Genomic DNA, 16150 nt, shown 5'->3' with positions numbered 1-16150 from the left:
TTAAGGAAAATACAAGTAAGTAAATTGATTGATTGATATGAAACTACCGCAGAGAGAAAACTTGGATGGGGTATAAATACACCTTGTCTTTAAAGACAACCAAGTACAATTCATTGGATGTGAGGGCACAGTTCGGAGACCTTTATGGCAGAAGCGATAGCAATTAGGAAAACCAGCCTTTAGCAGCACCAAAAGGTTGGAAAGCGGATATTGCTGCCAGGTGAAACTGGATAGAGGAAAATGCTAAACCTTGCTGTTTCAGGTGCAGCAGACAGGCGAATATATTTTGGCTGGATGAATGCGTCAGTGAGACTACCATTTGACAAGCCCAGAGAGAGAACTGCTTCAATTTTGACAGGTAGAGGTGGAGGGCTGCTACTTAAGACCTGGTGAACTTGCTCTCAGCAAGCCTGCTCTTTGGGATTTAACCATGAAGCTTCCAGGCTGTTAAATGAAGAGATAGCAGGTTTGACTGAAACAGCTATCTGTGGTCCTGAGAGATCAAACTGGGGTGCAACAGGAAGGAGATTGAAGTTGTCAATTAAAAGGACCAGTAGAGTCAAGAAGTGGGGCTGGCAGGGCCATGCTGGAGCTAATAAAATAACCCAGGCGTGATCCCACTTGATCTTTAGCAACACTCTGTATAGGAGCAGGACTAGGGGGAATGCAAAGTAAACCTTTTCTACCCAGAGTAGCAGGAAGGCATCCGTGATAAAACCCGGACTGTGGCCTTGCAGGGAGTTGAATTGGTGACATTTTCTGATATACTTGTTTGCAAATAGACCTATCTGGGGAGTCCCCCACTGCTGGAAAATGCACTGGTTACATCACTCATGGTGACTGAAAAATGACCTGCTCAGGTGATCTGCTAGTTCATTCCACACCCCTGGAAGGTAAGAGGACCACAGGTTGATTGACTGGGCTATGCAAAATTCCCCCAAGTGAACTGCTTCTGACAAAGGAGGGACTAGCGATCCCATGCCTGTTGAGGTAAAGCACTGCTGAGGTGTTGTCTGTAAGAACAACAGATTTCTCCCTGATATGAGGTAGGAAAGCCTGACAGGCAAGACAAATAGCCCTGAGCTCTCGGATGTTGCTATGAAGAGCAAGCTCCCTCAGGGACCAAAGACCCTGAGTTCAGAGGGGCCCCAGGTGGACTCTCCACCTTAGAGCTACGTCCAAGATCAAAGTCATTGATGGTTGAGGGCTGATGACAGGAACGTTTGGACAAACACAGAGGATCCAACCACAATTGAACGAAATGAGAACATGCAAAAGTACCATGGTCACAGTGTTCAGATGAAGATAGGTTGGTAAGTACACTGAGGCCAGGCATATCTGGAGGGGCCTAAGGTGCAGCCTTGCGTGTTGTACATGGCCTTGTGCAGTTTCAGGCTGCTGCGATCAGATGAATTTTGAGGTCTGTCACGAGAGATCGAACAGATTGGAATCAAGACTCTGGGAGGAACACTCTGGCTGGGTAGAATCCAACACAGCCCATGTAAACTCTATCCTCTGTACTGGGCAAAGGATAGACTTGTCTCCAGTAATCAGTAGGCCTAAGGCCTTGAAGGCTAACTATGAGTTGAACACTGGATATAACCTGAGCTTTGGACCTGCCCTTGACTAGTCAGTCATCCAGGTAAGGGTAGACCTGCACTCCTAATCTCTTGAGGAACGCTGCTACCACGGCCCATACGTTTTGTGAATACCAGAGCTGCAGACAGGCAAAGCAGAAGCACCAGGAAGTGGTAATGCAAGTGCTTTACTACAAATATGAGGAACTTTATGTGCCCTTGATATATCGACACATAAAAGTGGGCATCTCTTAAATTGCGGGAGGCATACCAGTCTCTAGGATCCAGAGGGAGAATAATGGATGCTGGATAACCATGTAAAACTTCTTTTTGAGATGGTTGTTGAGCTGATGCAGGTCTAAAATAGGTCTGAGATCTTCCTTGGCTTTCGGGACTAGTAAATAATGGGAGTGGAAACCCTTCCCTCTTAAATTTGTGGAATCTCCTCTATGGCTCCCATTTGAAGGGCAGATTAAACTTCCTGCACTAGACGCTATTTGTGAGAGGGGTCCTTGAAGAGGGACAGGAAGGGAGGGAGGTTGGGATGCAGGGGCAGAAAAACTGGAGGGTGTATCCCTCTTCTACAGTGCTCAATACCTAACAGTCCATAGTGATAGGAGACGAAGCACTGAGGAAATAGGAAAGGCAGTTTGCAAACATGAAAAACAGGGCCTCGAATCCTTGCAACTGGTGCAATGTCCTTGAACATCCCATCCAAATGCCTCCTTAGAAACTCCTGGTGGGGGGTCTAGGTGGGGCAGGCATTAATGCAGAGGTAGAAGGAAGAGGTGGTCTACTCCTATAACCTCTACTTTTCCTTTCTCTGCAGATCCCATTGGACAGCTGGAGCAGAATACCGGAGAGGATGCTGTAGCCTGAAGTACTTCCTGGAAGTAGCCAGGGTGTACAACCAAAGGGACTTCAGGGTTGCCTTTGAGTCCTTTAACCCATGAAGCTTAGTGTCAGTCTACTCTAAAAAGAGCAAGGATCCCTCAAACAGAAGGTCCTGCACAGTCTGTTGGACCTCCCGTGGGAGCTCAGAGGACTGCAACCAGTAGCTCCTACTCACAGCTACTGCTGAAACCCTGGATCTGGCAGCTGAGTCAGCCCCATCCAGAGCAGCTTGCAGCAAAGCCCTCACCATCAATTTCGCCCTCACCCATCAGCGAGAAGAACTCCTGCCTAGCATCTTCTAGGAGTGTGTCCTTAAATTTCAGCATGGAGTCCCATATGTTAAAGTCATACCTGGCCAAAAGTGCATGCTGGTTTGCAATCCTGAACTGCAACCCCTTGAATAAACTTTCCTACCAAACAGGTTTAACTTTTTTTTTTTAGTCTTTTGATTTTGGGGCAGTGCTGTGATGCCCCTGCCTTTCCCTCTCATTGGCAGCAGATACTACAAGGGAGGAAGGAGTAGAGGAACTCACCCTGGGGTGGGTACAAAATACTTGTGCTCGGCCCTTTTTGAAATGTGTGTGTGAGGGTCAGGGGGAAGGGATGCAGGAGTCTGCCACAGCCTCTTAACTGGGTCCATAATGGCCTCACAGAGGCAGGGCCACACTCTGAAAGGACCTGCAGTGGCTAAAATTTCAACCAGGAGGTTTGAGGATTCTTTCACTTCCTCCACCTGTATGCCCAGACTTAAGGCAACCCTCTAACAATTCTTGGTGTGCCTTATAGTCATCTGAGGGAGGTGACATGCCTCCTCCTGAGACTGGCTCATCGAAAAGGTGGAAAGAGGTGGCCAGCACTAGATGAGAATGCTCTTCCTTTCTTTCTTGACCTGTAGGGTCCTGTTGAGCCAGGTCTTGATACCAGATACCGGGCTCGGTACTGGTGTCTGGAATGGGTGCTGCCCAGTGGGTAAGTGCCACACACCTTTCCAATGCCACTGAATAGGAGTGCCTGAATACGATCTGGAAATGGGGGGAAAGCTCCACGGATTTCAAAAAGGCCACTGGACAGGTGTAGGCCCCCAGTGACCTCCTGGGGAATCACTTGATGGTATCTTGTGACCAGATCCCAGGAAGGGTCGACATGTCTGGAGACGGGGTAGTGAGAGTGGCTCCCAAGACAGGAAATGTAGTACCAATCTCTGATTCAGAAGACAATGACGCTCTTTTCACTGACCACGGAGATGTCATTGCAGACGGTGCCAGCAATCAGTGCAGAGGCCAAAGAGAAATGAGCATTGCAGGTTTTCCTTTTGATGGTACCAAAGGGCGAGATGTCAGGAGTATGTGAAGTTTGCATGGTACTGAGCGCTGTAGCAATCCTGCTGGTTCTCCTGCGTTTGCTGGCACCAACAGGGTCAGGAGGTCCCTGGCGGCTGCAAATGCCTCTGGCGTGGTCGGTACCAAGAAAGTATCCATACGGTGCATACCACCAATGTGGAAGGAGCTCCTTCTGGCTCTGGAATCAATGGTGTCAGTGATGCAGTCTTCTGTGGTACCAATGCAGAGGAGTGCTTAGACTTAGACTGCACTCTATTCTTATTCCATGCCTAAGCAGATTTCAGAGCCTTTTAGCAGTCTGCTTCTTATGCCTCTCAAGCACTGGGATGGTGAACAGTGTTGGGACTCGAGCACAGTAGGACCAACCTGGTTCAGATGGAGGTCTCAAGGCCGCCTTCATAGTAAAAACTATAGCCTGGCTTCACAAACTTTCTTTGTGCGAGGCTTAAAGTCCCTGCAAATTTGGCAATGTTCCCCAATAAGAGTTTCCCCAAGGCACTTAAAGCAACCTGAGTGCAGGTCGCTCACGGGAATAGCCTTATTTCAGGAAACACAGGGCTTGAAGCCTGGTGACCAAGGCATCCCTTGGCATTGGGAATCAACTGAAACCTACAGATGGGGTAAAATCCTAATTGAACAAACATGAAACTACAATAAAATTCAGTAGTCTGTGTTCTCTTGTGAGTACTTGGAAAAGCAGGAAGAGCTGTTCCAGTGGCTATCACAGGAGGTAAGGAGGAACAGAGAGCTCGGGGTCGGCTAGACCCTTTATACTGGTGCCAGCGGTTCGAGCCACTCAGATGGGTATCATTGAGGGGAAAATTTCCGGTGGAATACACACGTAAAATCACTCGAAGAACAATTTAAACAACTTCTGGGAAGTATAATCATAGTCCTAAATGTATTTAACAAGCATACTATTAACTGAAATAGAAATATTACAATGATGATGATACACTAAAATCCAGATACTTTGAATGTCATGTAAAATTTGTTTTATTCCTTTTGAGTTACATTTCAGGCAATATACAGACAATGAATGAAAATATTAACCTTAACTTTATATAGTTCTGTAAAAGACAGGTTTGCCTAATTTTAAGTAGCAAGGTAATCAATTACGATTTGAGTACTTACTTTTAACAAAGGATGGATTTTTTCTACTGGGAGAGATAATGGATTTCTTCGTTTCCTCTTTTCAATAGCAGACTGGGCATCAGCTATTGCCCACTTATCAATAGGATGGGGAAAACTTTTTTGAACACGATCCTTAGGAAACAAAACAAACACTAAGGGCTTAATGAATAATCTGAATGTATTCAGCAAGTAGTATACTTGTTCAGACAGATACTTCACTGTTACAGATTAAAAGCAATTCCTTAAAAGGAATAATTTATTTTGATGCAACCGTGTTTTAATATACAGATAGAAACTAAAGTTATACCAAAAACTATATAGAGATACATACCCTAAATGTTGTACACTAAATATGTATTGCATACAAAAAACTACAAAGAACATTAAGGTTGTGAAGTTAAGCACTCAATTAGGAAACACTTTCAGGTGTGTTGTGAAGTTTATTAATGTTTGTGAAGCACTCAGATGCCACAGAGATGAGTGTTATAGAAAAGGCCACAAGGAAATTAATAATTCTGTCTTCAGAGCAGGGATTGAATAGTGTGCGGTGACTAAGACATAGAGCCACACATTGCATAATAAATAAAATACAGAGTAGCTGTTCTTTCAGTGAGCACAGTCCATCCTGTGCACTGAGTAAGGCAGGGATCCTGTGGAAAAAAATAGTCTGATCAAGTAACTAAAGACCATCATTGTACATACACAAGTAGGGAGCCAAATTAAGATTCATGGGTAAGCTTAATTCTGGTGTTTCCAAACTGCTGAGTGGTTGACTTTGAAATCTTAATGTCCCATTAATGTAGTTTTTTTATGTATAATTTCCTAGGTTTTTTTAAAAAGCAAACTAAAAACCAGCGGAGATAACCCCCCCCCAAAAAAAGCAAATACCGTACAGTACTGTGTTAAACTAATAAATACATTAAGGGAAAGTTTAAGAAAAAAGATTTGACAAGATAAGGAAACTGTTTGTGTTTGTTTCATTTCAATTAAAATAGTTAAAGGCTGCATTTTTTCCTGAATAGTAAAGTTTCAAAACTGTATTAAGTCAATGTTCAGTTGTAAAATTTTGAAAGAACAACATAACTCTGAACAAAACATTATGGAACATTTCAGAGTTACGAACAACCTTAATTCCCGAGGTGTTTGTAACTCTGAGGTTCTACTGTACTCCTCATTAGAGCGAGGCTGTAAGCGCGAAAGCTTCTCTCTCTCACTGACAAAAGTTGGTCCAATAAAAGATACTGCCTCACCGACCATGTCTCTCTAATATCCTGGGACCAACACAGTTACAACAACACTGCATACATGTATTTCTCATGACATTTTAAAGTGCTAATTAGACTATTCATCCACAGCATCCCAAATTAAAGCTGCAAAATACAAAAAAGATAAATATTTTCTGTACCTCTACATCCAGAAAGCTTCTTGGCTGGGCTTGGCACAGCATATTCAACAACTGCAGAATTAACTCCTCAACATATTGTAAAGCATCTTCAGCTGAGGAAAGTTTAGGATGGACCTGCACCTGAACCTACATTGAACAGAAAATTGATTTAAACCTTGCACACTTTCCCCCTGAGTCCATGCTTTATTTCCACGGAAGTTAACTTACAGGTAAAAGAATTTCAGGAGCAATAGACCACAGACTTAAAAACTAAGAGAGCCAGAATTTTATGTGGCCTAAATCAGCATAGCTCACAGATTGAAGTCAAAGGAACCATACCAATTTGTGCCAAATCTAACCCACAGTACTGAAGTGAACACATTTTGAAATACACAACATTTGATGCTGACTTAGTTCTACTGCAATGTCTACAGGATATTGTCTGATAATGAGTGGGCTGTGAAGCAGCTACGCATATATATTTAAAAAAAATAAACATTGCATATTTTTCCCTTTCCCTCCCTTCATCTATTGCTTGCAGACTGAACTCTTTAGGCTGGAATAGTATGTGTGTACTATGTTTAATGCAATGTGAGCAACTATAATGCAAAAATTAAAATAATTTTTGAGGTACAGCACTATATTTAAATAGTTCCACCTTTTTAGGAAAATTTAACAGTCTTAAAGCTTTAAATTTAAATCAATTTGCCTAAAGAGTTTGGCTTTCACCAAAAGTAAGTTTCCTTTAGTGTTGTTTGAAGGAAGTTAAACTACCGTAAGTGCCAGTTGCACTGTTTTGAATACTTGATTATTCTGAACCAATCTCCAAAATAAAAATATTTACAATACATTACTTCATCGGATCTGCACTCAATAATGCTTCAAATTTTACAAATGTTAATGTTACACACTAAAGGTAAAATTTAGATTTGCTGTTATAGCTGGGAATAAATTCCCAATGACGTAAATATAGTGAAGATGCACCTTCTCCCCCTCCCCCCAATACCTGTTAAATTACAGATGTAAATTTTCTGAAATACCGGTTTAGTAATTAAAAAGTACTACCTGAAACAGGACTGCAGTGTAATGGCTTCTTCCTACCCCTGCAGCTAACAAATAGCTTGGTTTTAACAGTTTAGGTACACACGAAGTTCAAAGTCTTAGGCTATGTCTACACTGCCACTTTCAGTACTAAAATTTTAGTTATTCAGGGGTGTGAAAACACACATCGCTGAGCGACAAAAGTTTTAGCGTTGAAAAGCGCCAGTATAGACAGCGCTTTATCACTGGGAGCCGCGCTCCTGGCTATAAAGCTACCACTGCTCCTTCAGGGTGGGGTTTTTGTTTGTTTTTTATTGCCAGGAGAGCTCTCCCCCAGTGATAAAGCATGTCTACACTGCCCACGTCACAGCGCTGCTGCAGCCATGCTCTAACATGGGCAGTGTAGACCTACCCTTAGAAGTAATATTTTAAAAACACCCAAGAACGTTGTTCTTCGAAGTATTCACCACAACTGTTTAAGTATTTGTGCCAAAGGAAGCTGATAGGTAACAACCTTCATAGTCATTCCAAGTAGCAAAACCACCAAATTTACTATCCCGCCACCACACTCCAAAACCCTCCATCAGTCACCCCAAACCCCTGAAATACCTTCCCTAAATCATAAACCATCATTCTATCCAATCCGAATATCAACTCAACATGCCAACATTCAGTAAATGATTAATTATGGAGGCATCATTAGTAGCTCCACAGTTAAGGCTGCATTCGTATTTGCACTTACAGCAGGAATTAAATCTTATGAGAAAAAAAGCATCAAACGTGAATGCATCATTCTGCCTCAGAAGCAGAAACCAAGTGGGCCTGCTGAAGCACTCCATGGGGCTTCATGTTTGAGGACTGTTCTTTGTTATATATCCTGCCTTTGAATTTGTGCAGTTTGCTAAAACTTTAATGAGAGGGTGGGTTTAGTTTGACAAATTATGTCCACACTTAGTGGGTCTAAAAGCATCTCTAGTAGTCACTGCTTTTTACCTTAAAATCCCTGGGAAATCATGAAAAACAAATCTCTGTGCAAACTGACTGACCAGAGCATTTATTCTGGATCTGAAGCAAATTTGATTTTTGCCAGCACCTCATTCTAACCAGCTTGTATGATATGGTTTTGGTGGCGTTTGTGAAACAGCAGGAAAACTACTAGCCTATCAGGCAAAAATCCAGGACAGCTCAGTTTACTGCACACTGAGATTACCATAATATCATATGTTAGCATTTGCATTACATAAAACCTAAACCTTCCAACTGGGATTAGAGCACCACCATAGTAGCTGCTGTACAAACTGAGTAGGACAGTTTCTGTCCTAAAGAGAGCAATCTAATTTAGGATGCAACGGTGGATAAACCAAAAGTATAGGTTTAGCGAGGGAAAATAAGAAAAGCAGCAATAAGAATATGCATTAACACAGGCTGGCACATGATTTCAAGACTTGTTAAACAGTAAGCCTTGCATGACCTTCTCACAAACGAACTAGGGAAATGCAACCTAGATGAAGCTACTATAAGGTGGGTGCAAAACTGGTTGGAAAACCGTTCCCAGAGAGTAGTTATCAGTGTTTCACAATCATGCTGGAAGGATGTAACGAGAGGGATCCCGCAGGGATCAGTTCTAGGTCCAGTTCCATTCAATATCTTCATCAATTATTTAGATAATAGCATAGAGAGTACACTTATAAAGTTTGCGGATGATACCAAGCTGTGAGGGGTTGCAGGTGCTGTGGAGGATAAGATCAAAATTCAAAATGGTCTGGACAAACTGGAGAAATGGTCTGAAGTAAATAGGATGAAATTCAATAAGGACAAATGCGAAGTACTCCACTTAGGAAGGAACAATCAGTTGCACACATACAAAATGGGAAATGACTGCCTAGGAAGGAGTGCTGCAGAAAGGGATCTGGGGGTCATAGTGGACCACAAGCTAAATGAGTCAACAGTGTAACGCTGTTGCAAAAAAAAGCAAACATCATTCTGGGATATATTAGCAGGAGTATTGTAAGCAAGACATGAGAAGTAATTCTTCCACTCTACTCTGCGCTGATTAGGCCTCAGCTGGAGTATTGTGTTCAATTCTGGGCACGACATTTTAGGAAGGATGTGGACAAACTGGAGAGAATCCAGAGAATAGACACAAAAATGATTAAAGGTCTAGATAACACCTATGAGGGAAGATTGAAAAAACTGGGTTTGTTTAGTCTGGAAAAGAGAAGACTGAGGGGGGACATAACAGTTTTCAAGTACGTTACAAGGAGGAGGGAGAAAAACTGCTTTTTCTTAACCTCTGAGGATAGGACAAGCAGCAAAGGCCTTAAATTGCAGCAAGGGAGGTTTAGGTTGGACATTAGGAAAAACTTCCTAACTGTCAGGGTGGTTGAGCACTGGAATAAACTGCGCAGGGAGGTTGTGAAATCTCCATCATTGGAGATTTTTAAGAGTAGGTTGGACAAACACCTGTCAGGGATGGTCTAGATCAGAGGTTCTCAAACTGTGGTCTGCAGACATTCAGATGGTCCGCGGATAGTTCCCTTAAGGTTCGCGCCTGGGCAGCCTCACACGAGAGAATGAAGGGCCACCCACCTAACTAGTGGAGCCGCACAGTCGTGGCTCCACTAATTTGGTGCCTGGACCCTGGAGAAGACACACATGTAAGGTGAAGTGTTGGCCTTGGGGTGAGGGGACAATGGGGTAAGAAAAGGGGGTGGGGGGAATTTGGGATGTGTAGGGCTGAGGCGGTCAGAGAAAAAGGCGACTTTCCCCAGCTCCAGGGCTGTGGCTGCCGGGGAGAGACAGCCCTCCTTCCCAGCCTCAGCTCTGTGGCTGTTGTGGTGTGGGAGAGACCTCCCTCCTTCCCAGCTCCAGCTTGGGGGCTGCCATAGCTGGGGAGAGAGGACACATCCATCACATTAGAAAGGCAAGACTACAGACGCTCCCCGACTTATGCAATCATTCTGTCCCGGAAAGCCTTGTGTAATTTGGATTTTGCGTAAATTGGAAACGTATACCCGTACGTTACACAAAAATTTCCGTGACTCGCAAATCCTATTTCTGGTTTACAGAGCTTTTCCCGTAAATGAGAATTTGCGTAAGTTGGGTCTTGCATAACCCAGGGAGTATCTGTACGTATATTAAAATGAGTCGTGTGTTTTTATTTGTAGAACAAAAAACAAACAAACAAAAAGTTTTTTTTATATAGTGCTTTTATCCAAAGCGCTTTACAATAGTTAACTAACGGTACAAACATTTAGAAAGATCAATAAGTGGTCTGCCAAGACCCTCAACAATTTTCAAGTGGTCCGTGAAAAAAAAAGTTTGAGAACCACTGGTCTAGATAATACTTAGTACTGCCATGAATGTAGGGGACCGGACTAGATGACCTCACAGGGTCCCTTCCAGTCCTATTATTCTTTGATTCTATAAAAACAGGTTAATAAAACAAGTAAATGATTCCCAACCTTTCCACGTGATCCCGTGTTACAATAAAAGGGGTGCTCATGACTCCCCCACAGGCCCCATTTGCAGGCCCAGGTGACGAACCCATGCAATCACAGAATCACAGGGTTAAAAGGGACCACAAAAGTTTTCTAGTTTAACCCCTTGGCAAGATGCAGGATTTGTTGTGTAAACCATCCAAGACAGACGGCTATGCACCCTCCTTTTGAAAACCTCCAGTGAAGAAGCTTCCACAACCTCCCAAGACAGTCTGCTCCATCGTCCTACTGTTCTTACAGTTCAGAAGTTTTTCCTGAAATTTAATCTAAATCTGCTAAACTGTAGTTTGAACCCATTGTCTTTTGTCCTGCCCTCAGTGGCAAAAGAGAACAACTTTTCTCCATCTTTTTTATGGCAGCCTTTCAAATATCTGAAGACCGCCATCAAATCCCACCTTAATCTCCTCTTCTCCAAACTAAACATACCCAGTTCCTTCAGCCTTTGCTCATATGGCTTGCATTCCATCCCTTTGATCATCTGTGTCGCTTGAGTCTGGATCTGTTCCAGTTTCTCTACATTCTTTCTGTCATTAGTGACCAAAATTGGACACAGTACTCCAGCTGAGGCCTAACCAGCACTGAGGAGAGTGATACCATCACCTTTAGTGACTTGCATGCTATGCTTCTATTAATGCAACCTAAAATTGCATTTGCTTTTTTTGCAACAGCATTGCACTGCTGACTCATGTTGAGGTTGTGATCTACAATTCCCATATCCTTTTCATCATTGCTGCTGCCAAGCCAGTTTCCCCCCATTCTGTATTTGTGCATTTGGTTTTTCTTAGGTGTAGTACTTTACATTTGTCTTGCTGAATTTCATTTAGTTATCTATAGCCCAGTTCTCCAATTTATCAAGATCCTTCTGAATTTTAGCTCTATCCTCCAAAGCATTGGCAACCCCTACCCCCAGCTTTTTGTCATCTGCTGATAACTTGACCAGCGTGCTCTCTATACCTACATCCAGGTCATTAATGAAGATAAACACTGGATCCAGAACAGATCCCTATGGCACTCTATTAGAGACCTCCCTCCAATCTGACATTATTCCATTAATAGTTACTCTATCAACATGGAATTTCATCTGCCCCTTTCTTGCCCAGTCACAAAACTGGGTGACTGGTCAAGAAAATGGCAGATGAAATTCAATGTTGATAAATGCAAAGTAATGCGCATTGGAAAACATAAACCCAACTATACATGTAGAATGATGCGGTCTAAATTAGCTGTTACCACTCTCTGAAAACACTCACTCAACGTGCAACGACAGTCAAAAAAGCTAACAGAATATTGGACATCATTAAGAAAGGGATAGATAGACAGAAAATATCATATTGCCTCTATATAAGTCCATGTGGTACACCCACATCTTGAATATTGCGTGCAGTCGCCCCATCTCAAAAAAAAAAAATTGGAATTGGAAAGGGTTCAGAAAAGGGAAACAAAAATGATTAGGGGGATGGAATGGCTGCCATATGAGGAGAGATTAATAGGACTGGGACTTTTCAGCTTGGAAAAGAGACTACTAAAAGGCAATTTCATAGAGGTCTATAAAATCATGACTGGGGTGGACAAAACAAATAAGGAAGTGTTACTTACTCCTTCTCATAACACAAGAGCTAGGGGTCATCAAATGAAATTAATAGGCAGCCAGTTTAAAACAAAAGGAAGTATTTTTTCATACAATGCACAGTCAACCTGAGGAACTCCTTGCCAGAGGATGTTGTGAAGGCCAAAACTATAACAGGGTTCAAAAAAGAACTAGATAAGTTCATGAGGATAGGTTCATCAATGGCTATTAGCCAGGGTGGGCGGGGAGGTGTCCCTAGCCCCTGTTTGCCAGAAGCTGGGAATAGGTGACAGGGAATGGATCACTTGACAATTACTGGTTCTGTTCATTCCCTCTGGGGCACCTGGCATTGGCCACTGTCAGAAGACCGGATACTGGGCTAAATGGACCTTTGGTCTGGCCCAGCATTGCCATTTGTACGTTCACGGTTGTTTAACCAACTGTGTATCCACTTAATGGTAGTTCTGTCAAGCCTGCATTTCTCCAGCTTACTTATCAGAATGTCATGTGGGACTGTGTCAAAAGCCTTGCTGAAGTCCAGGTATATTATATCCACCGCAATTCCCCCTCGCCACCAAATCAGTTACCCTGTCAAAGAAGGAAATCAAGTTTGTTTGGAATGATTTGTTCTTGGCTGCTAGCGATTACCCCTTCATTCTCCAGGTATTGACAAATTGAATGTTTTATACCTTGCTCTAGTAGCTTCCCAGGTATCAAAGTCAGGCTGACTGGTCTATAATTCCCCAGCTCCTCCTTTCCCTGCTTTTTAAAGATGGGCACTATGTTAGCCCTTCTCCGGTCTTCCGGGACCTCTCCTGTAATCCATGAGTTTGTAAATATTATTGCCAGTGGCTCAGATTTCTTCAGCTAATTCCTTCAGTACCCTTGGGTGAATAGCATTCAGGCCCACTAATTTGAATTCATTCAGATTAGTCTTTACTTATCCCAATCTGAATCCCTTCCCCTTTATTGTCTATGGCAACTTCACTAGTTGCCTGGTCACATTATTTTTTGAGAGGCGACTGAAGCAAAAGTTGGTATACAGGAGCTCTGCCTTCCTATCATCTTCTGTTGCCAATTGACCTTCTCCATTGAGCAGTGGACTCACACCATCATTGATCTTTCTTTTTTTGTCTGACATTTGAAGAACCCCATCCTGTTGTCTCAAACATTTCTTGCCAGCTGTAACTCATTTGTTGCTTTAGCTTTTCTGATTGTGTCCCTACATGCTCGCACTATTCCCATGTAGACCTCCTTGGTGACATGCCCCTCCTATTTTGTATCCCTTCTTTTGCTTTTTAGAGAGCTAAAAAGCTCCTGGTGCAACCACACTGGCCTCCTGTGGTTCTTATCTTTCCTCTGCATCAGAATAGCTTGATGTTGGGACTCTAGAATTCTATCTTTTAAGAAATGCCAGACCCCTTGACTCCTCTTCTTCCTAACTGGTCTTTCCATGGGACCTTGCTTACAATTTCTCTGAGTTGAAATCTGCCTTTCTGAAGTCCAGTGTCCTTGTTTTTGCTGTTCTCATGTCCTCCATTCCATGGGATCTTGAATTTTACCAGATCATGATCACTTCCTCCCAAATTCCCAATCACCTTCACATTCTCAAGTAATTCACCCCTGTTGATCAAAACCAGATCCAAAATGGATGACCCCCTACTTGCTTCCTCAATTTTCTGAATCAGAAAGCTGACCCCCCACACATACTAATAAATACATGAACTCAGAAGATGAAGTTAATGTTCAGTTTACTGAGCTCATATATATAGCCAAACATCACACTCCAGTACCAAAGATCACTATTTATCTGAACATTTGACTCCACCCTGAAATGACGAGAACTTGTTTGTTCTGAAATGCCTACCTGGATGAGATAAGGGAGACTATTAAAACAGCTGCTTAAATCTTTTACAAAGGCTTCAGAGAGTGCTAAACTAGTCACTGAAGTTTCACATCCATTTTAGAAGTTTTAAAACTACAAATCCCTTTCCTGCTCGGTTGCTCACCTTTCACTCCCATCTTGTGAAATTACCACTTTACTAGTTCTTTAATCATAGTCTTCAAGGCAGACAAGCCCTAGAGTTCTAATGCAAGATACAGACTGGGGTGAGCTGAGCTCTTACTGAAAAAAAAATTCACACTTTGTTTTAGAATAAATCTACTCACAAGAGTGTTATATGCAGTAGAAAAGTGAACAGGTATTTTGTGGTGTCTGGCTACAAATCTGGGAGTACAACTTGGTGCATACATTTGAGGTGGAAAAATTTATGGTTATGGCAGTCATGTTATTGATGTATATAGCAGTGAGGTAGCGCAGAGGCATATGATTGTTGTTAGAAGTATCAGTAAGCTTCAAATTACAGAATTATATCATATAAGTGACCATTTCTACACCGATAAGAGAAAGCCGAATGGACATTCTTGACTAGGCAGATAACTTGTCAAAATGAGTATTCTTTCATCTCTTTTTATTACTTTAAATCATAAGTTACAATACATACATTAAAGCAGCAAAGAGTCCTGTGACACCTTATAGGCTAACAGACGTATTGGAGCATAAGCTCTTGTGTATACATACATAATACATTGATAAACGTAAGACAGAGTAAACATGGCAACAGACAAAAGAACAAGGGTTGTTTGGCTTCACCATACCTAAAAGTTTATTCCTAGACATGCCAACTTTAAATATTTATAGGCTGGTCACAAAATAGTTCAAATAAAGACTGAACTGATACGTTGAGTATTCAGTACTTAGAAGAATTGAAAGAACGTTCTGCTAGGGACAGGTGGGCAACAGGATGGTGTGCTATCTTCCCAAAGCCAAGGTGTGAGGTCTTACTAAGATTGGATAGGCTTCTGAAGTCAACAGATAAAGATCTATTGGTGATGGTTCATATCTGCACTAATGATATTGCATTGCAGGATATTTTACAGATAATAGATGACTTCCGGGAACTCTGAAGAATGCTTAAAAAGAATGTCAATGCTATCTTCTCAGAGATCCTTCCTGTCCCATGAGAGAAGGAAGACAGAAGGCAGAAGATTCTGGAGGTGAACTGCTGGTTAGGTAAGTGCTGCAGGTATGTTTTGTGGAATATCGGTCCATTTTCTATGGTGGGAGGGACCCATATAGTTTGGATGGCCTCCGGATCAGTAGAAGTTGAACCAACGTCCTCAGGAGCAGGCTGGCCAGAGTACGCAGGAGAGCTTTTAATAACAGACATGAGCACTTATTTGTGAGCACAAAATCGAGTTGCTAAGAATAATCAAGGAGGCAAAGGACATGAAGAGAAGAAGTTACTTAAATTACCTATCCACCAGTGCTATTTTGAAGGAAAAAAAAAACGATGTTCATAAATAACAACCACAGAGCTGCTGAAAGCCGTTGAGGAACATCTGGTAAACGCAATGCACAAGCTACTCAACAAGATTTACAGACAAGAGAGATAACAGCATCTACCCATAAAAAGGAGATAAGAGCAAGTGCAAGAACTACAGAGAAATTGGTTTATTGAGTGTGCCAGGGAAAGCATTCACCAAGATACTGAAGAGGAAAATAAAGAGGTACTTGCAGAGGGATAGGCGGAATTTAAACCATGAGGAAGTACAACAGGTTAGCTATTTGTGAAAAGAACATAACCAAACCTGTTACAACAACTTTATAGACTTCAAACTGCCTCTTTATAGCATTTGGCAGAAAGGGTTAT

General features: G+C 42.3%; 1 protein-coding gene across 1 annotated transcript in view; it reads right to left on the bottom strand.

The window, feature by feature from the left end:
• SOS1 (SOS Ras/Rac guanine nucleotide exchange factor 1) overlaps positions 1–16150 on the bottom strand; it is a 92014-nt gene that overhangs the window by 63728 nt on the left and 12136 nt on the right. The window contains exons 2-3 of the mRNA XM_048842401.2: positions 6351–6476; positions 4946–5077 (exon numbers count right to left, since the gene is read on the bottom strand). Coding sequence (XP_048698358.2) covers positions 4946–5077; positions 6351–6476 — 258 coding nt within the window. The remainder of the gene's footprint in view (positions 1–4945; positions 5078–6350; positions 6477–16150) is intronic.

Source organism: Caretta caretta, chromosome 3, assembly GCF_965140235.1.
Source record: "Caretta caretta isolate rCarCar2 chromosome 3, rCarCar1.hap1, whole genome shotgun sequence".
In the NCBI taxonomy this organism is placed as follows: Eukaryota; Metazoa; Chordata; order Testudines; family Cheloniidae; genus Caretta; species Caretta caretta.
This window is presented reverse-complemented; position numbering and strand designations above follow the sequence as displayed.